At 39.2% G+C, this 26,846-nt stretch overlaps 1 protein-coding gene across 13 annotated transcripts in view; it reads left to right on the top strand.

Moving 5' to 3' along the window:
- Window positions 1-26,846, top strand: part of LOC105915822 (SWI/SNF-related matrix-associated actin-dependent regulator of chromatin subfamily D member 3) — a 76,082-nt gene that overhangs the window by 9,208 nt on the left and 40,028 nt on the right. For 7 of the 13 annotated variants that reach the window (XM_036124902.1, XM_036124901.1, XM_036124900.1 and 4 more), the window contains exon 1: window positions 26,469-26,579. The exons of 1 other annotated variant lie outside the window; for it this stretch is intronic. In XM_036124902.1, coding sequence (XP_035980795.1) covers window positions 26,484-26,579 — 96 coding nt within the window. In that variant the 5' untranslated portion in view covers window positions 26,469-26,483. Of the gene's footprint in view, window positions 1-15,984; window positions 16,411-26,468; window positions 26,580-26,846 lie in introns of those variants that run through there. 5 more of the 13 variants (XM_021309276.2, XM_021309275.2, XM_012850052.3 and 2 more) reach the window with 5 other exon arrangements.

Below are 26,846 nucleotides of genomic sequence, written 5' to 3'. Positions count from 1 at the left end.
AGACATTTCATTACCTCTTCCTTATTAGGAAATAACACCTTCCTTAAAAGGTGTTATTTCCTAACACCTTTTGTTTTTCTAATGTATCTGTCAGGGAAGTTTCTAAAGCTTTGATCCTCATAATTCTGCAAGACCTGACAACCTTACTTCTTATTTTTTTTTATCTTTAACAGCAGATATTATAGCTGAGCCAGTCTCAGTTTTTTTTTTTTTTTATCTCTTTGCAACCTAACATCATTCCAATAATGCAGGAGTTTGCTTCTGTTCTCCTACTATTAAAAGGTGTCAATCCAGTTGTGCTAAAATAATATTGTTCCATTTCAAAAACTCTGTATTGTAGCCAGTGTTTATGATAAACTACTTAATAATCAGCTTAAAGAATATTTCTGTTCAGCTAATTTCTTGTCATGTTACAGGCATGGTTGAAGGAAACAGCACAGTAAAGTGACAGCAACTAAAAGTTGTCAATGACCTCATTGAAGCCTTGGCGCTAATCACTACTGTGCTGCTCTTTTCATTGACCTGCCTAAGGCTTTTGACACGGTTGATCAAACCATAATTTTTAAAAAGTGGTCAAATATTGTTTTATGAGATAATGCTATAAGTTTTTTTTTTGTTTTTTTTTTAATTATGTGTGAAATCGTCTGACCTCTCATCAGATTACTTAAACATCGCAAAACGTGTGCCACAGGGTACCATTTTAGGTCCAACTCTGTTTTCAATTTATGTAAACAATGTCGGTAAAAATGTTACTGATGCTTGTACACATTTTTATGCGGATGACACAGTGGTGTACTGCCATGCAAAAATGTTTACTGCTGTGTTTTGGTGTCTGCAGTCTGTGTTTGACTCTATTCAGTCTGACTGAATGCTGTTAAAATGAAGATCATGCTGTTTGCTAAGCAGAAGAAAGTTTCACTAGTTCTTCCTTTCATTGAAACATTGACAGAGACGCCAATAGAGTTTGTTGAAACATATAAGTACCTTGGCATAAGAATAGACTATGAGCCCTCCTTTTAATCACATATTAAAGGAGTTGAAGATAAAACTAGGGTTTTTCTTTAGAAATGTATATCTTTTTTCTTTTAGCGCAAGGAAACAATTTGTTTTAACGACCTTCCTGTTTCTGTGAGATTACAGGAATGTTGTGCAAATGAATCCACCTGTCACCTCTCTGCATATGTTGGATGCAGTCTACCATGGATCATTAAGGTTCATAACACGGTGTAAATCTCTTACTCACCACTGGAGTTTAGATTCAAGGGTGAACTGACCATTATTATCAGTCCTTACACTCGTGCATTGGTACATTTTCATATATAAAGCATAGGTAAGTTATCTCCTTACCTATCCTTATACCTCTCACTTAGGCAGCCTAGCCACAAACTTCGCTCTCAGGTTTTCCTCTCCTTCAGCGCTCCATCGGTACGACTAGAACTTAGGAAAGAAAACGTTTTCATACTCTGCGCCATTAACTTGATTTACTCTACAACAGGATCTGAAACTATCCCCATTGATTCTTCTGGGACAATTTGAGTTTTTTAAGACAAAAAGAGAAATTCTATTATGCAGCTTGCTCTTGTTTTTAAATCATATTTTAGCCTATATATTTTAGTGGAAAATTATTCATTTCTTGTATTGTTAATATGTTTGTAAAATAGTTTTGTTTTTATTTATTTTTTTCCCAAACAGCACTCTCTTGAAAATTAGATCTTGAAACTCAATGAGAATAGCTGTAGAAATAAAAGTTCAATAAAATCAAATAAATAAATCCAACATCTCCTGCAGGGCTATTTACACAACAAGTACTGACATTATAAGATGTGTTCTTTGTGCTTTAGAAATCAGGGAGAGTTGTGATGTATCACTTCCTAAATAGTGTCCCATTTGTCAGCGGGTTAGTTTAACCTTGATTTGAATTAATTGCTAATGATGGAGTGGAGGAATATGGGATTCAGCCCTTTTTTTTTATTTAAAGCATTACTGTTTCAACTTTTTATTTATGTTTATAACCCTCCCAACACTTTGAAATCTTTACAACTAGATCAGGTTTTAATAGGCCAGGGATGATTTCTATTTCACCAACTTTGGCTAATTCAAATTTAATAATAAGAAAAAACAAAAAACATTGACTTTCAAATTAAGACATAAAATTTGCTTGTTAATGTATTCCAGATGGCAAAAAGTGGGCGCTTTTAGTTGTGTTTATGGTACAGGGAAAAAATAACATATTTTCATAATACACCGGTCATTATAGGAAAGATTTTCTGGATTTCTTCACCAGCCAACACGATGCTGTTTGCCTTATACCAGCAGGAAAAGCTACCACCATAACAAGTTAAACTCTAATTAATGTTGTTTGAACACACCAAACATGGATTTGTTTGACTATGACAGGATTAATTATTATTGTGTTATGTCACAATTAATAATGAATGGAATGCAGTCGTTTTTATGTCCTGTTTTCCAACACAGTTATAGACTATTTAATTTAACAGGTATGGTTAAATAGCATATTTATATATTTCCTTTTATTTTAGAGTAATATTTCTGTTTGTGATGCTCTATAAGCTGTATGTTGAGATAGATTTGTTGCCCAAATGACTACTGAATTATATTTTCATTGAAATTGTACCCTCTAAAAATATTATTCTTAAATTTTTATTTCATATCAAAGTGGCCGATTTAATGAGTGTTTTGCTCAAAACACATAATGTGTGTGTTTGTTGCATGTTTGATAGCAAAGGGCTCAGTGGTGCATGTTTTGTAGCTGTTGTTGCTTAAAATTATGTTAAAACGTCAGCTGCTCTTGTACATGAGGGTATTTGTTTATGGGAAAGTCCAGCAAATTATTTCCAGTCTGACAGTTTTTTTTTCCATTGCATTGCCAGAGCAATGCAAGTGCCAGAGCTGATCATTGATTTTTCTTTAAATAAACACCTAAAGTCTTTTCTGAAGCTGCAGATGGTCATGCAGTGAGGGTTGGAGCACAGCAAATGTAAACTGTTTTGCTGGACTGGTTTTTCAGATGCTTAACAGTTTTTTGTTTTCAGCTACTGAATCCAGTGTATCTTTATTTTAACTTATGCCTTATTGTCTAAAAAAATCACAAGCACAAAACAGTACAAATTTTAGCATTGAGAAAAGACTATTTGTATCATTTATGCCATAGTTATGCTTTGTCGAGATCATTCAACAAAAGCAACGACTGCAGCATAAAGCTGCAGTCTTCATAAAGTCATGTTGTTCTCCTGCTGACTATGTGCTGAAGTCTTTGGCTAATGCCAACATGTTTTAATAAGACTTGTTGATAATTCGGCTTATAAACATTTTTCATTTTGGTGCCAGCTGATCACTTGTGGGCAAAATTTAAAACAAAAGTAGTGCTCCTGGAGTGTCCGCTGAGTGTTGCCCAGTACTGGGGATATCTGAGGACAGTGTGCAGAGGAAGCTGACAGGAAGCTGAAGCAGCCAATATTGACCTTTTTTTACTGTAGTTCTAATTGTAAAGGCAGTGACATTTTTTAAACGGGCAATACGGCTCTTTACCTTGGGTGGCACGTCTCACATAGGCAGACATATACAAGTCAAATATAGATAAAAAGCTGTTCTCTTTTTTTTCGGCCAAAATAAGTTGGTCCAGCTAATGGGATTGGGTTTCCCACTGCGGGAAGCACAGTATAAGCCGTAGAAGGACATAGTGTTGTAAATTATCTTAGATAACAGTGCTTAAGGTGATTTCTAATTTTTAACTAAAGTAAAGGGCTTTTTTTCTGTGTTTTTAGAGTGTCTGCTCAACATTTGTTCATTTCTAGCTTAAAAAGCAGCACTGTTTCACTTTTGGCCACTAGGGGCACTAGACTGGTAACTTCCAGGTTTAGTGACCCTGAAGACCACTGGCAACACTCCACTGTGGCAAACTTTTTATTGAACAATTTGAACAAGATATTACAAAAACAGTGTCAGTTCCTTACCCCTAAAGAGTTCTAAAGAAAAGGAAAATATTAAATGCATATACATACTCGCAAACCCATATACATAAATATGAGCATATACCCCACGCCTACACATTGTGTGCACAAGTAAACCAAAAGAGGAGTTAGTCTTGCAAAAATAACTTTGCTCTGAGACAATCTGATATAGCCACTAAGAACGGAAACATTGAGTAGAAGCAGAGGGAAATCAATTGGAATGGGAAATCCTAAAATATTTTCAAGGCAACTATACACCTTGGACCAAAGGCCACTCACAGGGGGACACTCCCAGAAAATATGAAGATATGTGCCAACAGTGTTCTGATCACATTTTGTACTGTTGGGATCATCGGTCAGTTTCATGGTAAAGCGTCTGTATGGTTTGACATAAAAATGTGTGCAGAAACTTGTAATGAATAAGTTGATGTGCTGGATTCCTTGATCAGATGGGTATGTTGGTCCAAATAGTATCCCAGTCCAGATCATAACCCTGATCCTCAAGTTCACGATTCCAAGAACTGATCACTTCCAAAGATTTAACACCCTTAAATTCATTCATTCATTCATTGTAGATAACTGACACTAATCCAGTAGAGGAAATCCAAATGTCCAATGGATGAGAGGGTAAAGGCAAATTCCATGGGACTCCATGGGCACGGATTGCAGATACAGAAACCAAAGAAACCCAGGGAGGGAATAACGTTCGTTCTTGGAGTGAAATCAAACCATTTTTGTCATACAGATCCTGGAGAGTGTGAATTCCTCCAGAAGCCCAACTGCTATTAAAATAGGAACCAGAATCCAGCAATAAATTATAGTTATACCAAACAGGAGAGCGGTCACAAAGCTTTATGTAACATCCCATATGTTTCTGGACGGAAACCCAGATTTTCAAGGAATTGCCTACGATTGACCCAAACTTTCTACATACAGATCTAGGTTTCAACCAGCATAATAGTATGCTTGTCAACTGATATGGTTTTACCAGCTCTTCCTGTCGCCAGGGAGTGACAACATTTTTATTGCACCATACTTACAAATGTTTTATTTTCAATGACCAGAAGTATATGCTGCATCTCCATGTTTGGTTCTGGTTCTGGGTATGTTAGCTCTTGTGTTTAAATGTATATAGCCACGTTATATGCGTATAAAAAGACCAAAACTGTTTAGAATAAGGCTATATACACCAAGCCTCCATCTTGATATTGTTTTGATAGTCTTATTTGACGCTAGATAGACTCCAGCTCCGGGCGCGATTAGTAGATATAAATAGACATGGCGCTGTTTACTGACAGTATCGCAGAGCTGTCTTCTGTAACCCCCAGTCGGTCGAGGCAGATGCAGATATTCATACTGAGCCCGGTTCTGCCGGAGGTTTTCCTTCCCGTTAATGGGGAGTTTTTCTTCCCACTGTCGCTTCATGCTTGCTCAGTATGAGGGATTGCTGCAAAGCCATGGACAATGCAGACGACTCTTCCTGTGGCTCTACGCTTCTTCAGGAGTGAATGCTGCTTGTCGGGACTTTGATGCAATCAACTGGTTCCCTTATATAGGACATTTTTGACCAATCTGTATAATCTGACCCAATCTGTATAATATGATTGAACTTGACTTTGTAAAGTGCCTTGAGATGACATGTTTCATGATTTGGCGCTATATAAATAAATTGAATTGAATTGAAATTAATGCAGTTTGCTTAAATGATAAATCACTTGTAAATAATGTCGGATCGAGTCTGACCCTCTGAAATGCCTCGCAGTAAAGCGGCAGCTCGGTGTCATCAGAGACCAACCGTTATTAATTAAATAAAGCGATCTAACAGCAACCTTAACAGCCTCATGTCAGAACATTTACTCATGTCAATCAACTCTGCCGTCACATCTGCCCAATCAGCAGGTTTAACATCCGCTACAGTGAACACCAACATTCATACTGCATTCCCAGCGACATTCCAGTCTTTTCCCCTCTTTGAATCATATATTTTATTTTTTTTTGCATTTGTTTTCACTGCATCTTGGAACTTTCTTCATTGTTTCGGCGAGAGATGCTAATAGCTGTTAGCTGCATCCTTGTTTTGTCCCCTGCTGCGCATGTGCAGTGTTGGACTTCCTCTAAAGGCTTTATTTACTAACAAATTTAGCAAAAACAAAGCATAAAACACCAAAAATAACTAATACACCAGTGGGACGTGATAATCTTTCATAAAAACTTTGTAGGCAACCAGAGTGAGCTACTGACGTATAAATAAATAAAAAGTCAAATATTGTGGCTATGTACCTTTTTAAAGGTGAGCTCAGACTGCAGTAAAGCAGCACTCTAGGTCACATGACCCATTCAGTGATGGATCCAGCCCTCTCAAGTTACATAGGAGAGTGTTTGTATATACGCGCCAAGTGGTGTATATTGACCTGAAAAATCATTTAATACATCTCAAATTAAGCTAAAACCTGGTGTCATAACTTATATGGTGCTGCTTTAAATGTTTAGACCAGTCAGACCTGAGCTCAATAGTTCTACACTGAAAATAGATATTTTAAAACACAATTTGGGATTTAATGTACCTTTATTATATTTGTGAAAACACAAAAAAAGACTTTTTTAAATGCTTTTTGGCATTAGGACTATCTTAGATTGATGTTGACAGCAAGAAAAGGTCCGTATTGAGACTCTACGAAACTTGTCCGATTATCTTACGTTCAGCTTTCTATAGAGGAAAACAAGTCTGTTTCTAATTTTCTGTTTACATTAAATGCTATTTGCTTACCCATGATCTCATTCATGCTAAAACTGTCAGTATCAAAGGTGAGAAACACTTGCATTATTTGGGAAAACCCAGCTTCGATGGATGAAATAAGATGTCCTGCCATAACAGTTTTATGAGCTGTTCAAAAGGAAACATGCTGTGTTATTAAAATAATTGTGCAGAAACCTCTAACACTATGAACACTATTGATATAAAATCAATGTCAGTACATTAAAACCTGGGATTGGAAGTCAAGGCTATTAAGCCATGATTGGGATACTTGGGAACAGATTACCGCATTCGTAGTTAACAGAATTGAAAAAAAGAGGACTAACCTAATCCCCCATATTAACAAATTAAAATATGTGATAATTAAATTGTATTTTTGCTAACCTAACATTTAGTGGTGCTTAATTTTCTTTAGTAAATAAACCGTGATTTAAAGCATTGGTTTTCCTCTGGTTGAGCTAACTTATCCGGTTTTACAGGACAGCAGGTCGGCACTTAGAAATCAAGCTGTGAGTCTGAACGTTTTGGTGGAAAATTGGCTTGTTAGCTCTGCATGTTCCTCTCTTCGCTTTTATCCCCGACTCATTATGGTCCCAGTCGGGCCGGCCCTGTCCTCGTTCTGTCGTCTGCCGTCCCCCCCACAGACAGAGAGGTGCTGGAAAGGCCAGGCCTAGCACCGATCTGGGATGAAGAGTAGGAAGGAACGAGGGAAAGGAGAAGCACCTTGGATGTGTTGCGACCAGAAAGTGTTTTTCTCTCCACAGCGTGCTTAATTTCTGGTTTCACAGTTTTCGCTCTGAAAATCACCCCAGTCTCAGTCCGCCAGCTGCTGCTCCACTTCTCAAATCACCAAAGTCGGCGTTGCTCTCACCCGATTGGCTGCCGGCTCTGAATGCTGAGCGGATTATCCCGCTGCCATGGTTACAGCAAACAGGAAATGCCTGGAGGCAGGTAATGCTCCGGGGCTCGTCCCTGTGTGCCGTTTGCCGCTCGTGGAGGGGGAGACTTGTCTATTTTGCTGTTTCCCCATCTTTCCATCTGCTCCTGCAGTGGTTCCTCTTTATAGGAGCTGGATAAAGATGCTTTGTTCGAAGATACCCTGAAAATCTAGGCTCAGCCCCCCCGCCAAAAAAAAAAAAAAAAAAAAATCCTCATTTGCTGCTTAAAAGAACCAGGAGGGACACGGCTGCTTTTCATCTATTTCTTCACGGCTAAATGTCCGAAATCACTTTGATGGCCGAATATCAGCAGATGCTGCCTTTATTTTCAGTTATCATGGGAGACTTTTCTCTCTTTCTCTGCAGGTTCCTCTTCGCTGCACATGCCTAGCTGTGAGGAATCAGCAGTGAAATGTACTTCTTCCCTCCTTTTAATCCCCCCCCCCCCCTCAGCGAAGGCGCAGGTCGTGCTTTTGTGGAGTCCCTTTGAAGGCGGTCGTGGGGCATTGAGCAGCTCGCCGAGAACTCTGGCCTATAAGCAGCTTGAGCTGAGTTTTGTCTGCAGCCATTAAACTGAAGAAAGAGAGGCGAGGGGCCCAGTGGCGGGAGCGAATCAGATTTTCTCCATGCCCGCTGTACAGTCCGTATTCCCCCTAGTGCACCCCATCTGTCTGTGACAATAATGTTGACAAGGGCAGGTTCACAGTCTCTGGTATGTAAACGTTGCCACTGGGAACTGCAAGTTATCCCCCAGCTCTCGTATAAAATTTGACTCCTCTCCTTCTGCTTTTCCCCTTTCCGTAAGCGGCAGATCGCTGCAGATTAGACGGCCACACAAACTTGCTGCAGAGTTACTCTTTTCCTTTTTCTTTCAAACCCATCAAAGCAGTCCAAGGTTTATCAGTGCTGGGTTTTTGCACAGAAATCCTGAGTCCAATTCAGAGTTACTGATGTGTAAGGAACATATTTGGGTCTTGTGATGTTTCTTCAAAACTTTAATTTTACACATCAATTTTGGCCAAACGTTGTTGGTTTGGAGATTTTCAAGTCTGAAAAAGCAATGTTTTCGTAACACATGCCGTCCAGTGTTGGTTAGATTTTAAAGGACTCTTCTATTTTCTTTTAAATAGACCAACAATAAGATGTGCATAATCTAGAAGTGGCATGACATTGGTACACGGCTTTCAAAAGATTTTCAAGTAAAAGACTTAAAAAAACGTGCTATGTATTTGCATTCATCCTGTTTAAAACAGCCAATCCCCTGCACCCTGCACATCAAGAAATATAATATATATGCATATATAAATCAAGCAGAGCACTATGGCGAAGGCTGTAATGCTCCAAAGTAGAATCTATTGGGCCCTTTTTCAGTCAAGTTGGATAGAGAGCATCTGTGACCATCCCTTTCCAAATCTTAACATATTCCCTATTGGATGTAGGTCTGGATTTTGACCAGGCAATTGTCAGCCATAAAAATGGTTTGTTTTGAACCCTTTGAAGTGTAACTCACCTCAAAATACACTTTTTTTGCAGATAAACTGGGCCTAAGGGTGCTACCTTAATGTCACTGCGCGTTTTGTTATGTATTTACAGTTTTTTTTTTAACTTGTTTAGTTCTGCAATATTTGTCTCAAAATGTCTCAATGCTGCCCTCTTAAGGTTTTTTGAGCTATTGCAGTTTAATTTTCCTATTGGTTCAAACAGATCATGCTTTTGGCATCTTAGCCCCACGTCTGAGGCATCTCAGTCAGACACACGCCTCCATAGCGAGTCAAACTGGTTGGAATTGTGAGCATTGCTCTATAACGTTTAGCGCTTGTTACTGCTGACCACACCAATGCTTAACTACCACTGCTGTCCCTCACACTTAGCCCCGCCTCTCAGGGTCTCTTGGCATTGCCTACATTGGTGGCGTTTTTAAAGAATTTATCTGGAGGCGTGGTTATGCTCTTTATATCAGGGTGAGTTACACTTTAAAGGAGCTATAAGTAATACTGACACCTTGTGGCTCAAATCGGTAAAACAACTTTCCAATCACAACAATCTAAAATGCCGTTTTTAAACGGTGTGTTGCTGTTGTGAATTTTACTTCCACAGGACAGGTCTATGATGGTTTATTCTCTTCTCTTTCTGGTCTGCTTCTCTTACTGGCTTCCATGTTGGCAGGCTGCTGGTCTTTTGTCAAGATAAAATGCCAAATGCTGCACTCTGTTTTGGGAACCCTGGGAAGTCTCATGTGATTGGCTCAGGAACCAGGAAGTGAACACGGGCTACACTCTGAGCTAATGTAGTTCCGGTCCGGGCCGTACCTCTAGGTTTGAAAGGAGAAAACAATGACTAGGACTTTGTTGAGGGAGAGGACCGATTGTTTATAGGGAATGTTACTTTCCACGTGAGAAAATATCTTACTTATAGCTCCGTTAAGCTCTGGCTGTATGTTTAGAGTCGTTTTCTTGCTAAAAGCTGAACCGTCAACCCAAGTACATTTAGGACAGCTAGTCACATTTTGGGTTAAGCTGACCAGGACTCCTTTTCCCACATGCTTGCTGTGTCCTTGGCTATTGGCATAGGGCACAGTTTTCTTTCAAGAATTGCTTTCTTCTTGTCACTCTTTAAAAAAAAATGCTTTGTTTAGTGCATTGTTAACAGCTGTCCTTTTAATTGATTCTCCAACCTGAGCCTTAAATCCCTGCACCTTCTCCAGAGTTGCAATAGGCATCTTGGCTACTTTTCAGCTTAATGCATTCACATGCAGTCACATAAAATCCCAAATGATATACTTTTTTGTAGTTTTGACAAAATATAAAGAAGTTTAAGGGATTAATAGGTTGGCACAGTAAAGTACCATCTCTTTATGCCTGATTCTTCAGCTTTTGTCCACCAGTTGCCCACCTTTCTCATTTTCCCAAAAATTATGTTTTTCCAAGTCAGAACCCAGAAATCTGAAAGAAGAAAGATTTAAATATCCAATAATCTGAAAACTGAATAGTAAAACACCCATTAGCATTGAAACAGACAGCTTTATTACCCCCCTTTTGTGGCGTCTGACAGATGTAGCATCTTATTTCGACATAAAAAAAGCTTTAGCGAATAACATAATTAGCGGATGTGTTAAAAAAACATTGAGCATCTGTCCGTTTTCTGTTTTTTTTACAAACTAGCATTAGCACTGCAGTACAGCTAGTTACTGCAGGAAGTTGGTAAATAACTAACTTTTTGTTTATTTTGCCCAGTAGTAACTATTTGGCTGATATTTAATAGTTAATATTGCCAATTATTATCCCCTACAATGCAAGTCAGTGAAAAACTAGTCCCCACAGCTGCCAGGTGGGTTTGTTGTCTGCAGGCTCCCCTAAAAGTTAGATCTAAGCACAGCAAATTGTAAACCCTGTATAACTGGTTAAAACGAGAAAAATTTTCTCTTCAGTTTAGTTACAAAGGTGTAAACAGTGTGGTTTTTACCAGGATTCTGCGGTTATTTAAGTAAGTTTGGGTGTACAAAACCATACATGGGAGAATGTCGTTTATGTATGTATTTATTTATTAAATAAAAGATGTGGATATGTATACCCCCTACACTCCCCAGAAAACCCTATAAATGTAAAGATTGCTAGAACATGAAGTGGCATACATTTTTTAATACTTTACCTGCTAATGCACAATAAAACCAACACAAAGATTAATTTCTACATTTACCTAAAAATGCATGAAAACGCTCCTATTATGATGTCCTGAGAGCTACCTTACTAAGCTACCTTAAAACCTTTTTGGTGCAAAACATTAAATGCAATGAAATGACTTGCTGCTGTAGACCAAATTCAACCCATCATATATATTTTCCATTATCCTTTATACTATGCTTTCATATATAATAAACACCTAACATGCCTGTGCTGTTATTACTAAAGTTATTATTTGATTCATATTTATTTTTCAAATGAACTTTCTTATTTTATTTATTTTTCCACTTCAAAGCAAAAAGACAACGTATAACTTCCCTTGTTTACAGTGGATATGACTGTTGGCCTTAATGTTGTTGACTTTTGGAGGTTCATGTTGCATGAAAACATGAAGGCGTCTTGAAAATGGATAAATATGTGATTTTGTGAAGCTGGAAAGGAAATGGAGGTTTGGGACAGTTTTAACATAACCAAAGATTAAAAAGGCCTGTGTTGAACCCTTTGGCCCCGCCTAGTGGCAACAAAAGGAAGTGCACGATTCAAATTGAAAAGATGGAACAAAAGCATTTTTTTTAATGAATTTGCGTTAATTAAAAAAAAAACATGAACAGTAAAATAATGACAGTGTATATATACATAGTAATATAAATAATTTTAAAACAAGTTTAATCACTTGTCTCAGTTTTACTTCCTCTGGGCTATTCTCTTCCAGTCTGCATATCCCTGCCTGCTCGTTTTGCTCCCCCTGTTGGTCATTAGTAATAACTGCCGCATCTCTTTTACCCCTTGCAAGCCCCCCTCTGCTTCCCTGTCTGCTGCACACTGGGACATTACCATTTGCTGAGACTGACTGGCTTTGGTGAGCGAGACGGCGGGGGTCCTGCAGGGGGGGTCCTCCTTCGCTCGGCTTTATGCATCGCCACTGCTGCTGGAGCTCTTTGTTATCAGTCAACGCCCATGTGTCGTTGCTGGAGAAAAACAGAACACTGGGCCAGTCTCTCCGGGTCGAGCCTTTTGACCTTGTAGGAAGCTATAACACAAATCTTGTGTGATTATGTGAGCACCGTATGTAAAACTGTCCCCATGGTTTATATTGAATACAACTAGGCTGACTCTGGAGGGAAAGAATCTCAAGAAGATTGTCAGCAGCATCGAAAACACTACAGATGTGCTGTAAAAAGAAATCAGTGAAGGTTGTCGAATGGCTTCTAAAATTACTTGAGGACAGCAGCAGTACTCTCATGTGGTCAGCAGGTGTTGCTATCAAGCAAATTAAAGCTACATAGGAGAGCCAGCATTTGAAAATCAATGAACTGATTCTAATATTTGGAAGGTTAAAGTAAATAAATTTAGTTAGCTAAATTGTTCACAATTCCAATGAGCTTGACTTTTCCTAGGTTTCAGGTCTACATTTGACTCAAAGAACTAGGAGTCATGATGCATCATGATCATCAATATGAAGTACAAGTCAGAGCTTTCCTCCTCATGTTTTTCATCAAATATGTTCTGCTTTTTCTTAAAATATATGATTTTGTTTCATTTGTGGGTCATGATAATGAAATAATTCAGGTGCCATTGCCCCTGTACCTGTGTTGCTTTGGTAATTTCGTACCTGGGTTGTTTTGTACTGACTGTGCCTGACCCTGCTGTGACAACTGGATATTTAAAGTAATTTTCTGCCTCACATTCTGGTTCTAATCATGACTTATCTTTGATTAACACCCCATCTGGTCCAGTTTTACAACTCAGACCAAGGTCTCATCAGTGCAAGACCTGAAGAAATGAGAAATAATTTAAACAATGCCTGTCTGACAAGATGCAGTAACCTAAATATATATATATATATATATATATATATATATATATATATATATATATATATATATATATATATATATATATATATATATATATATATATATATATATATATATATATATATATATATATATATATATATATATATATATATTTAATGGTCCCAATCCAAGAACAGAACCCAGAACAGGATATAAAGCACCACAAGCCTCAATTCTCAAAGTTAAGGTCCAAGTTCTTGATCCAATAATAGGAAACAGACTGGGCAAAGGTGGCCTCTATGGGAGAGTTAATGACCAGAACCGCTTCTGACCCAAAAGAACACAAACATCCATCGCCCATTTACCAAAATCATTTTAATGATCTCTGAGGCTTTTGGGAAAATATTATGTGGCCTGACGAGGCATAACTCGTTACGTCTGGTACAGGTGGTGGTAGTGTGATGGTCGGGCGCAGCTTTGATGCATCAATGCCTGGGCAGCTTGCCAGTGTTCTCTAAGGCAGAAAATCCTGAAGGAAACTGTTATAGCAGCAAGACAGCGATCCCTGCTCTTAATGGCTCAGAAAATTAAGGTTTTGTTGTGGCCTAGTCAAAGCCCAAACATAAAGGCAGTTGAGAGGCTGTTTGAAAACCCGTCAGTGTGGCGCAAATAAAATGTTTGAAAAGATTAGTTGCCAATTTATCACAATTATTTGATGGTAGTTGCTGCCATTGAGGGTGACACAACAAGTTTGGGTTGCAATTACTTTTCACATAGGACCAGGTTGGTCTGCATAGCATTTTTCTCTTGATAAATGGAACTGCATTTAGGATATACTTTGGCTATCTTTATCTAATTAAGATATTAATTTAAAAAATCTTAAACTTAAGAAATATTACTTTTTCACAGCTGTGTATGAATCAAACTCAAAATAAATGTTATTATGACAATATTGTAACTTTTAAAACCAGTATATTTATATAGGTTATATATTTGTATATGTTTTTTACAGTTTAAATAATTTTTTCCTTTTTTTTCTAAACAAAGGGAGTAATAAAGATTTAACTAATTTAACTAATCTCATGCAGGCCCATGCCTGATCTGGGGTCAACATATGTTGCATTCATTTAGTTGTCTGGTCCAAACGGGGATCAGAAACAAGATAAAAAGACATTTTGGAAAATATCAAATGATATTTTGCCACTATAACATTTTGTACATTTGTCATGTTTTTCATTTTGCACTAAACTTTTTCACGCTGGATGTTTTGTACCAATTTGTATTCACCAGTGGAACAACTAACAATTTAATTTATTTTCTATAATTTACTTCTAATATCCTTTGAGGAAATGTGGGTCTATAGCTCCAGTAGTTGTTGTTTTTTTTTTTTTTTGGTTTGATCAGGAGTCAATGGGTCCAAATGGGAATCAGAACCAAGTTATATCGGAAAAATCGTGATTTAGGTTTGTTTGCAGAACGAAATGAGGGTACGGTATAAACAGGCGAAGGGATGAATTAGCCTGGAGCAGATAAAGCCTCATTCTTTTACAGTAGAGAGCGATTTTTAAAATTGTTGGTTGTCAAAGTGAGTAGAAAACATTCCCAAAGTAGGCATGGTTGATACCCTGAGAAGTCAGGTTGGAAACAAATAAACTTTAAGGTGTGAAAGGGTGTAATGCTATATCTTGACTTGATGATTTTTCTGACTATTTATCCCTAGATTTCATGAAAATACGAAACCTCGAAGATATGTACACTGATTTTGCAATTATTTAAGTATACAAGTTCAAAATGCGAGCAGGATTAGATGAAACGGCAACGAGGATTTGACGAGTGGACAGATTCTCTTGACTTCCTGTTGCCATCTCCCCACCCATGGAAAAAAAAAAAAAGAAACCAAACCGGTGACAGTGCCATCATATACCCCCCTCCCCTTTGTCATTCAAATAACCTCATGAATATTTCAGCACTGATGTGCGAGCGCGAGGGGCTGGGACAGGCTGGAGAGGGTCGTAATCCTTAGCATGGAGTGGCTCCAGTCAGAGTAATGACCTGCGTGTCATTTCAGCGGGAAGACGACACTCTACAGGGTGTAACGTTCAGCTGTCTCTTTCTTTTTAGCTTTCCCGTCCTTGAAGGGGGACTCTGTGTGCGTTCTTCATCTTCTTCTTCATCTTTTTAGGAAAATTGCAGCAGAATTGAGCGCAATTACACGTGTCAGGGGCCCTCACGGTCGCCTCTCTGTGGGGGTCAGCCTGTTTTTTTTTTTTTTTGTTTTTCTGTTTGCCGTTTGTAGCCTGAATGCAGTCCACGGGGCGAGTGACTGGGTGAAAGGTAAACACTAATGAGGCAAGAGGAGGAAATGCGTGTAACCTGCCCATGCACCCTGAATAGAAAAACACAGGAAATGAAGGCGCTCTTCATGTGGACCCCTCTCTCCGTTCCTCCTGTGAAGTGGCCCTAGAGCACATTATCTGCTTGACAAACCACTCGTGCCCCCCCCCCCCCCCCAAAACGTCACAACTCCATCGTGTAACGCCATCTCTGTGCGTTAATGATATGCGGCGTGGCCCCTTTAAGAGCCCTGATGTCCTTTTTTGAGAATGAGCCTGGACTTGGAGCTCTGACTGTGGTCACTTGGTTGGTGGGGTGGTAGGGCGGGCGGGGCGGGGAGGAGGGGAGGGTAATGGGGGGGTGGGGGGGTGTCTTACTGGCTCTAACCCCAATCCACCCACCCCTGACCCCTGTGCAAACAGAGCCTGGTCCAAACACATGCCCTTATCTACCAGTGGAATGCAACAACTGCTCTGGGGGGAAGGAGGCAGGGGTGGGCTGGCTGAAACCCCCTTTCCAGACCCCCGCATGGCTTCTGCACCCATCTCCACCTCCTCATCTACCATACTCCACCTCCGAGCTAGCGACTGTGCTGGGCTCCTGAGAGGCAGCTCCAACTAGAAAAAAGTGAGCTAGACACAGTGAGAGACATTCAGAAGATAGGGGAGAGGGAGGGAGGAGAGACAGGGAGAGCGAGCGAGAAGGAGAGTCAGGGACAGGCAGTGCTGAAAAGGAGAGCACAAAGAGAAGGAAAGTGGAGCAGGGGAGGGGAACAGGAGGCTGGGAGAAGGGAGAGGGAAAGACAAAAGAAGGAGAGGGGAGACGTAGCTGGGTGAAGCGGAGGGGACTGAGCAAATGGCTACGGAGGAGACGGCGGGGGGAGCCAGGAAAGCCACCAAGAGCAAACTGTTTGAGTTCCTGGTCCATGGAGTGGTGAGTGGCGCTGTCTTGTCATTCCTGTGAAGGGGAGAGCTGGGCTCTGGCATGCATCTGTGTGTGCGTGCATGTGTGTGTGTGTGTGTGTGTGTGTGTCTGTCGGCGTGGATGGATCGGCGGCAGCGGCAGCGGCAGTCTGAGCGTGTGAGAGATAGCTGGGTTAGAGCTGGCCATGTGAAGGTTATTTCCAGCCCCTCGGATCTGTCAGGAGATGGCTGGGGAGAAGTGGAGCAGCATGAATGGAGCAGGAGGGGAGGATGTGGAGCTCGCACACGCGTTCGCATGAAAAATTATAGAAATCGAAGCAGAAAAGCCAGAAAAACAGCCAGCTTCCCTCTGCCCTTTGGCTAGCAGAGAGGCACACTGCTTTACTGGGATTTGGAGACCCCAAGAGAGAAAGAGAGGGTGGGAAATGACGAGTCCTCTGGAGTATCCTTCCAGGATGCGTGCTGCTGCTGCTGCTGCTGCTGGTCCGTGGAAGGATTTGAACCTGTAAGGTCACCAGACGACAGATGTATAGTGTGGAAGATGGAGCCACGGCTGACAGCCAGTCCTGGAAATCGGGCAGAACAATCAGCCCATTCATTTAAAGCTAGCATGAAATGTCAAGTCCAGTGTTGCTCATGTGGTTAGAGGTTAGACAACTGTTATGATTAGCCTCCTAGCAGCACATGGAGCGCAGAGAGGTTTGTTTGGGGGTGCGGATATAAAAATCCTGGTCGCTTTTCTGTTAAAAACTTCACAACATCTGCCTGCAAAACATCTAGGGTGTTTCAGCCGTTCTGTGCGCTATGTGCTCATGACCCCTAATCTCTGTTAGTCAATTTAAACAAAATATTGTCCACCTGGGATAGATACTTTTTATGGTGATGCTATTAAAACAGTTTTATTGTATTGCTGAGTTGGCAAATTTTCCATTTTATTAAATGGATAGTCAATGTAATGTTAAAAAGTCAAGGTCAAAACAGCTAAAAATAATAATTTACAAAAAATAAAAGAAAATCAATCATTACACCAAAATAATTTTCCTTTCAAACTGCTTAAACTTTTTCTCTTTCAACTCACATTTCTTCTACATTTTCTCTGTTTTGTCTTTTTGTCAGACCTTAATGTTTCAGATCATCAAACTTAGTTTATTATCAGACAAATTTTCGCTTGCTCTCCTTTGCAGAGTTGTTTTAATTCAGTTACACCGGAGGGTTTTCAAGCAGTAAACGCCTGTTAAAGTTTATAACCCACTATCTGAAATGGATTTCAGTCCAAATTTTGACTTGGATACCCCAAAATCTTCCTTATATAGGCATGCAAAAGTGGACTTGCTGGTGTGCTTTGGATCATTGTCCTGCTGCATAAACCAAGTGTCCTTGATCTCAACATCAGAAATGATAATTGTACGTTCTTCTTTGGGATATTCTGGCAAAAAGCAGAATTCGTGGTTCCATAAATTACTTCAAGTCCTCCATGTCCTAAAGCAGCAACCCAGCACCAGACTATCATGCTACCACCACCATGTTGGACTGTAGATATGATGTTCCTGAAATGTTGTCAGGTTTACACTAAATGTAGGAAGATGCACACTGGAAAACAAAGTTCCCTTCATGTCTCAAACCAGCAAAAATCTTGCCACAAGTTTTGGAGCTCATCAAGATTTTGGTCACCCGTGTTTTGGAACTGACCCATGGATGCCATTTATACTTAGTACCCTTACTTATTGTTGGTTAAAACATTGACTTAAACTGAGACAAGTTAGGCCTGCAGTGCTTTGGATGTTGTTCAGGGTTGAGTTGAAACCTTCTGGATGAGGCACTGATGTGCTCTAGGAGTAATTTTTAAAAGCCGGCGCCCTTGGGAAGGTACACCACTGCTCCATGTTTTCTACATGTGTGAATAATAGCTGTTTTTTTTCCTTCAAAAATGACCAAAAAAAGGTTACGAAAACCTAAAATAACGTACTTTTAAATATTAAAACATAATGTCAATTATTGGAGTTAATTAGAATAAATAATTTCAGGGAAAAAAAACTTTCAGTTCTCTAGCTTGCTATTGATGACCATTTAAATTTCATATATTGAGTTCAGTCTTTTAGTTAATAAAAAATCTGAATCTAATTCTAAGTGGACTTACTTAGGCTACGTTCACACTGCTCACTCTTGATGCTCAATTCCGATTTTTGTTGTTGCAGAAATCATATTTTTTTGCCTGTTCGTTCATACTACTAATGGTGCGACCGCCATCAGACTTCTGTCTGAACGGTTCAAGACCCCTAAGTGACCCGTCATGTGCAGGCGTCACACAGAAGTGCAGAGTTGTTTTATGAAATCTTTATTCAGGTTCAGAAGAGATCGGCAACACACAAATAAAAACACAAACACTGTTTCTGTTAGGATAATAGTGCCCACATTTATTATTCCCCACAGAATACAGCAACACAAAAAAGCAAGCACTTCTTAAACACTATTTCTGCTAGAATAACTATGTCCTTCATTATTCCCCACAGAATATGGCAAGAGTTTACGCAAGTAATGCCGAATATAATTGTTACTGTATGTGTTCAACAAAGCTTCATTAAAAAAAACCAACGTTATAGTAAATATCGGCGACTCCATGTTATTATGAAGTTGTTGAGCAATGTGAGCGGACAATATAGTAACAGAACGAAGGTAAGGGGGAAAAAGGACAGCCATTGAAATTGGCCGTTTGTGGAGCTGTGACTGCTACTGCTGTTGAAAAGTCTGTGTGGACGTGTAGTGAGAGCCAGGACAGTGACGTAGAAGACAGAAGAGAGCGATATGACCGTTCAGACTGTGGACCCTTTGAAAAATATCTGATAAGTATCTGGTTAAGTACCATATAGGGAAGTGGGACAAATCAGATTTTTCTGGTGTGAAAAGATCAGAATTGGGCTGTTCACACTGCGATGAAAAAGACGGATTTGTGTCATAAATGGCCAAAAAGACCAGATTTTGGTCACATTTTCCCCCTCTGTGAAAATAGCCTCAATTTCACTTTTGTTCAATTTCCAGACTGGTCATTTTCTTTTCTTACTCTTGAAAGAGAGAAAAAAACTCAAATCAACAAATTTGTTTAATTTTGCCACAAATTAAAGTTTGTATATTTTATTGAAGTTTAAAAAAAATCCTAGTGGAAAATATCTGACATTTTCGTAAATTGTTTTCCAGGTAAGGTATAAGGTTAGCCATGTTGAAAAGGTAACACTCCTCAGACATTTAGAAAAAAATTACAAAAAAAAACAACCCCTCCTGTACAGTGGTGCATAGTTTTAGAGTGTTATGAACATTGTCAGAATATCACTTTTTATGGTGTCTAATAATAAACTGTATCAAAGCAGTGTTCAGCCGTACTAATTTAGACAACTACATTAGGCGTACAACATTAACTACCCTGCAAACAAAGGTAGCCACATGGTGAGAATCAATAAACCAACTCACGGGCATTTTGAATTTGTTGAACTTCTTGCAGCAGCTGGCTGTGCTGCAGAGCCAATGCTATCTTGTATGTAAGCAATAAATAAAGCTTTTTTTGTCACTAATTAATATTTATTTGTGACTTTCCAAAAGTTCTACAGCTCACAGCATCTGTACTAAAAAAAAAAAGGTATTTTGTGCTGGCATAAAGTTAGTTAAATTATAAGATAGGAAATTCACAAAGAAGAATAAGTGGAGTTTCAATTTCACTATCGCTATTTTTATTTCTGTCTTCATCTAAAATTGTGTTTCACTTAACCTTTTTCCATATAAAATTAGTGTTCGTTGCTGTGGCCATTGTAAAGTTACTATAAGTTGCTAAATGCTAAAGCTAGCATGTACACAAACAAGAAGTGAATATTCAATTTCACCACTTATTTTTATTTCTGTCTTCAACTAAAACAGTGCTTCAGCAAACACACATTTACTTAGCATTTTACCATATAAAGTTTTTTTTTTTGCTATGACTTTTTTTAAAGTTACAGTTGAATTGCTAAATGCTAAAGTTAGCTTACATGTAGAGAGCGAAATTATTGAAGATGTGGTCATTTTTGCTTTTCTGTCCCTTGTAACCGTCTATATTTTTGCTTTTTTAAATTTATTTAGGTAATTTCTAGCCCCTCATTCCCTTTTCTAATGGGTTAAATTAGCAAGAATTCAGAACAAATGGATAAACCCTGTAGAGACGTGAAAAATATGTCTGGATTATATTAGGATTAAGTTTTATAAATTTCTAGGTTTTAAAAGCTGAACTGTAATCCTTTGCCGTGATATGATCCAAATTTGTCTGTGATCTATGTTGGTAAATATTAAAATTAATGCATCAGGTTTGCTAATTGTGTACCATCATTATTGCATTAAATAAGACCTAGTCATTCAAGAGCTACGTAAAACCAAAATGTTTTCATCGTGTAACTGCTTTTAGACTCAGCTCAGTTTTAATCAATGTTGATGTCAGCTTTAGTGACATCAGCTCGATTTATGGACTGAAACCAGCAGAGGTATTGTGTCTTTGACAAGAGCAGTCATTAAAAGGGTTTTGGGGGCTGAAGCTTGCAGACACACTTTAGGAAACAATGACCCAGATGATTGATGAGCCAGATGAGCGTGTCCTCTCAACAGACCAATTAACCTTGATGAAGCTCTGGCTGCTCTAAGCCAAATATTTCCCTCTGCTTATTTTACTCTCATGCCTATGTCTCCCTCGTTTGTCCTCTCTTCTCTACCCCACATCTGAAGATGGAAAAGTCTTGTTATAATAGTTGCAGGAGGTCCTTTTAGTGATGTGTGCTTCAAAATGGAGGAATATTTATACTGAGGGATATGACTTGGGACAGTTTGCCAGCTTGTGGCAAGCAATGACGTCTCATTTCTTTTCATGGGTAAAATGAGCAAAGCAAAAAGCTTTTGATGCAGAAAACACAAATTTAGATGTTTTTTTTTTTTGCATATGTAAATATAGAGCTGAAAGTTATCGTTTCAGATCCTGGAGGTTGTGGAGCTCCACTTAGATTTGACCAAGCTTTGGATCAATGGCTGATGGGTTGGCTGAGGTTTCTTGTAGTGCCGAGCTGTCTCTGGCTCTCAGTTAGGACCAGGGCTCTCCGTGAGAAACCCTGATAAGCCAAAACATAAAAAGAAACTCTGTGGCTATGTTGTCAGATACATTCAGCACATTGTTGTCCGGTTAATTTAAACCTCACTTTTCTCAGGCTAGATTATCTTTGTTACTATCCTTAAGGAATCGTTATCCCAATAATATAGATAGATCTCAATTGGCTAATGAGTCTTTATTTATTTATTTATTGCCAAGCAAATTAGTTTGGTAGAAGATATCAGCCTATAGTCAAACTCTGTGGCTGTGACACAAATTTTGTCTGCTAAGTAAAATAAAATTCAACATCTACTTCACTTTCCAAGCACAATGTGCTGGTTACCTTGAAGAATCCACAATAGTCAAGAGACCTTGCCATGATCAGTGTTCACTGAAATTTCTTTCCACCAAAGAAATCGTCATTCAGTGGGAACTATGCTGTTTGATTTTGCCATGGCTGTTGAATTTTGTTCTTTATTATCATACAAATCGTGGTGTTATGGGCCTAGAAACCTTGTTTTTAAATGATAGGAACATACCTTAGGATCTCTACTCATACAACCACCTGCATGGATGTGTAAATGTAACATTTTATTTAGACAAAATAACCTGAGTTCCTATTTAATACCACAGTCCAGCTCATGTGTTTATGCTTAAATTTGCTCTAAGTGGTGGATTAATTGGAGGGAGACATATATCTTCTCCCAGATAGAGCGCAGAATAAGCAATGACATTTCAGGTGATGATTAACTTTTCAAAACACTCGCACCAAAGCCATTGTTAAATGTCCAAATACAGCCACCCTGAGTCTCAGAAGTCACTTTTTGATTGCAAAATCTTTCTTTTTAAGCAATGCTGAACTGTTTAACAGAACATGAAACATTAAACACCAATAGGTAATGATTCTTCATTGGTCGTTTAAACACTACTGTTAAAACAATGACAATAATGCTGTTCTATGTGGTATTTTCTGCATATAAACAGCACTGAATTATCCCGTCTTATGAACACTAAAAAGTAGTACGTGTAATAGAGAACTGCTAAAGACAGTCAAAGTATAATGTTTTGCTCAGTGTTGCTGCCAGTAGCAGCCATATTGAATGCGGAAGTCGGGTACGGTCCTGTTGTACCAACTTTTCGACTTGTAATTCCGACCTTAAGGGGTGGTCCAGATGTCCAACCTGGAGATCGGAAATTCCGACTTCTGAGGACAAAAGGAACCCAGCATTCAAGTAATTTTTAATCCAAACTATCAGTTAAAAAAAAAAAAATCTCGTATCTATCTGGAAAGTTGAGTCTGAAAAGTAAAGCCAATTTCTTTAAATGTGCATTCTTTCAAACAGTCTGTAGGTGAGGAGAGGTGATTGCTATGGTTGAAAAAGTAGTTGGGTCACCAAAACAGCCCTTGCTTCTCGGATGCTATTCCAGAATTGTAAGGCTACGTTCACACTGCAGGCCTTGATGCTCAATTCCGATTTTTTTGTGAAATCAGAATTTTTTGCGTGTCCGTTCACATTTCCAAATATATGCGATTTGTATGTGATCTCCTGTGTGAACTGCATTCATACGCCTAAGTGTCCCGCATGCGCAGTAGAGGACGCAATGACGTCATACGTAGCAAGCGTGCTCAATTGTTTGCAGAAGTAAACATGGATCGTAATGCTGCAGCGTATCTTGCGTTCTTTACGTTATTCTCCAACCGGAGCCAGCACATTACCAACGCAATCTTTTTAAGAAGATCGAAAAGGAAGAGAGTCAAATTTTAGCGACGTAAGCGGCTTTACTGATACGGACTTCATTCATAATTTTCGAATGACGACAAAGGCAACCTTTATGTGCGTCTGAACGGATCTCTTTAGCGCTCTCACGTAGAAACACACATCTTCGGCGGACATAGTGAGTAAACGCGTTGCTGTGGGGCTGTATGGACTTGCAACAGGTGTTTGTTACCGCACAATAGCCAACCACTTTAGGTCCACTGTTAGTGACGTTTGTCAAGTATCAATGACGTGTAGGTCGGATAATAATAATAATAATAATAATACATTTTATTTCAAGCGCCTTTCAAAACACTCAAGGTCACTGTACATGTAAAAACAATAAATGGTAAAAGCAGTCGTCATAATTAAAAGAAACAACACAAATTACACAGAGGAAAGTGATATAAAATCATAATGAAAAGGCAATCTTGAACATGTGGGTTTTGAGTTTGGATTTGAACACGGGTAAAGACTCGGTATTGCAGATGTCAGGGGGGAGAGAATTCCAGAGTGTGGGCGCAGAACGTGAAAAAGCTCTGCTCCCCATGGTTTTAAGACGTGCTGAAGGAACAACTAAGTGAGTGGTAGAAGAGGATCTAAGAATGCGGGAGGGAGTAGAAATTTGAAGTAAATCAGAAAGGTATGGAGGGGAGAGATTATGAATAACTTTAAAAGTAAGTAGGAGGATTTTGAACTGAATTCTATACTTCACAGGTAGCCAGTGGAGCTGCTGCAGGACTGGGGTGATGTGATGAAAAGAGGGGGTTCTAGAAATGATGCGAGCTGCTGAGTTTTGTACTGACTGAAGCTTGTGAATGGATTTTTGAGGAAGACCGAAAAGAAGAGAATTACAGTAATCAATGCGGGAAGTGACCAGACTATGAACAAGAGTGCAGGTGGAGCTAGTGGAGAGAGAGGGGCGAAGGCGATTGATATTGCGTAAGTGAAAGTAAGCGGAGCGGGTAAGGTTATTAATGTGAGAGGAGAAGGACAAGGTGCTATCAAGGATGACACCCAGACTCTTGACCTGAGGTGAGGGGGAAATTATGGAGTTGTCAAATGAAAGGGAGAAACTGTCAGCTTTGGATAAAGTAGATTTTGTTCCCACTAAGAGGATTTCAGTCTTGTCATTATTCAATTTAAGAAAGTTGGAGGTGAACCAGGATTTTATTTCGGTTAAGCAGGAAATTAATGAAGGAGGTGGGAGTGAAGAGTTTGGTTTACAAGAAAGATAGAGCTGGGTGTCATCCGCATAACAGTGAAAATTGATGTTGAATTTCCTAAAGATATTACCAAGGGGGAGAATGTAGATGATAAAAAGTAGGGGTCCTAGAACAGAGCCTTGGGGAACACCGGTGGTAACTGGAGAGGAGTTGGAACGATATGACTTAATCTGAACAAATTGAGTGCGGCCAGAAAGATAGGATTGAAAATAAATCCTGGTTAAATCCTGATAAATGCGACCTGGCCGTACAGACACAGGTCGCATTTGAAAAGATCAGATACGTATCGGATTCAGGACCCCACATATCCAAGCGACATGGATCACATTTGAAAAAATCCGATCTGTGTTGTTCAGACTGTCATGAAAAGATCAGATACAGGTCGCATATGGGCAAAAAAATCGGAATTGGGTCACTTCAGGCTGCAGTGTGAACGTAACCTAACTTACCTGGAGAGACCAGAGGCACAAGGTGTTCAGTGCTCATAGTCATGGGCCGTCAGTCAGGGAGGCTGAAACCTGACCAACACTGGACAAGAAATGTTTTAATACAAAGACTGGGCCAAGAAATGTCCAATAACGTATTTCTCAAGGGTTTTATGGACAGGCGAGACTCTTGATGGACCAGTTGGATGGGCCCAGAGCTGGACTAGTAATGAACTCACTACTCCGCGTCAACCTAAACGGCAGTAAGGTGGAGAACTGCTATGTGTTGGTAATATTAAAGATGAACTGCTGTAATTGGACCTTTTCAGATTTTTGGTAGACTAAAAATGGACCCTCAAACCACTTTTCAAACAATGGTTAAAAAAGGTCTGCATCTTTTAAGAAAACCTTGATTTTTATGCAGGACAAAGCTTAAAGCATCAGAGTATGTCACTGCATTGTTAGCATGTAGGCCTAAACATTTTCTATCAACACCTTCTAGTTACTCAATTGCATAATTGATAAATGTAACGTGATGCCAAACATTTTCAATGTTTCTTCATCCGTTGATTCTATTAAACAATAACCCAATCTGCTCACTATGTTCAAAATTCAACAATTTAGCAATTTGAAGTGACAAAAGTAACCTCTCTATAGAAAATGTATGACTTGGTGTAACTCAGGAAAGGGTTTTACCAATGGAGCATGAAAAGGATCAAGGGAAAAACAATAAAACATACACTCATATGTGATATAAACTAAATGATAAACTGTCAAAAAAACTGTTTTATGTTTAGCACATCATTTGGACCAGAGGTTGTTATGTAGTGGGACAAATTAATACATTCTACGCAACCGAATTTCTGTACATCTTTTGATTTTATTATTATTTATTTGGCAAACAAGGGTTTATCTTAAGTTGTTTTTTAGGTTCTGAAAGGCTGAGGTAATTATGCAATGAGGTCTTTAAGTGAAATTGTAAAATTGTTGTTAGAAGTCAGTATTTTACATATTTTTCAAGGGACGTGTAAACGTAAGTCGATCTAGAGGTATTTTTAATTATTTAGTATCATTTTATGAAAATGAGGAGCATTTAATTGAAAAATCGAACAAATTTATGGTTAAACGTGGCTCATCTTTAGATGGATGTGGCTGTCAAAGTGGTAAATAGGAAAAAAAAAAAAAACAATTAACAGCCAATCATTTGCTTAATGTTGATAACGGTGTAATTGTCGGCAGATAATAAGAGCAATCAGATATGAAATTAACTAGTTTCTGTTGCAATTTTTCATCCCCTAATTAGATAAACATGCAATTATTTTCGAATATAATTGCAATAATTTCTTTTTCATACACCACAAAACATTAATCATGATAATATGGAATCATCAGTTAGAGAAAAAAAAGCTTTAAAAATGTGAAAATGAATTTTTTTTTTTATACTGAATTGCCATAGCTAACTGAGAGGAGCTCTTAATGTTGCCAGTGGAGGACCATGTACCAACTCAGAGACGCACTGGATTGTGCTATTAGTCCGTGCGGGTTATGTTTGGCCTCTCCAAATCCCCCCCAGCCTTACTGAGATGCCAGCACACGTCTCGTATAGCCCTCCACATGGCGGATTCGATCGCCGGACGGCTGGCGGCGCTCCGGGCAGAGTGTTGGAGTCGGTTCAGCAGGTCAGATTATAGAGCGTGGCTTCGTTGTGCGATTGTGTGGATTTACATCATCCTGCTATGGATTTCTGTATCTGGTATCTGCTGGGCTCGGGTTCTCCAGACGACCGGTTGTCTGCTGGAAGCCCAGTCTGATGCCTGCTTTACTGCCTAATCTATGGAAGTAGACTCTAAATACTCAGAAGGGTGACAAAACTGGAGGAGGAGGAGGAGGAGGAGGAGGTCTGGCCATATGTTGTTTTATCCCCTCCTGTTTGGAGACCCCTCTCA

Source organism: Fundulus heteroclitus, chromosome 21 (assembly GCF_011125445.2).
Source record: "Fundulus heteroclitus isolate FHET01 chromosome 21, MU-UCD_Fhet_4.1, whole genome shotgun sequence".
NCBI classification, from domain to species: domain Eukaryota; kingdom Metazoa; phylum Chordata; class Actinopteri; order Cyprinodontiformes; family Fundulidae; genus Fundulus; species Fundulus heteroclitus.
Note: the sequence above shows the minus strand (reverse complement) of the source record. Positions and strands in the feature narration are given on the sequence as shown.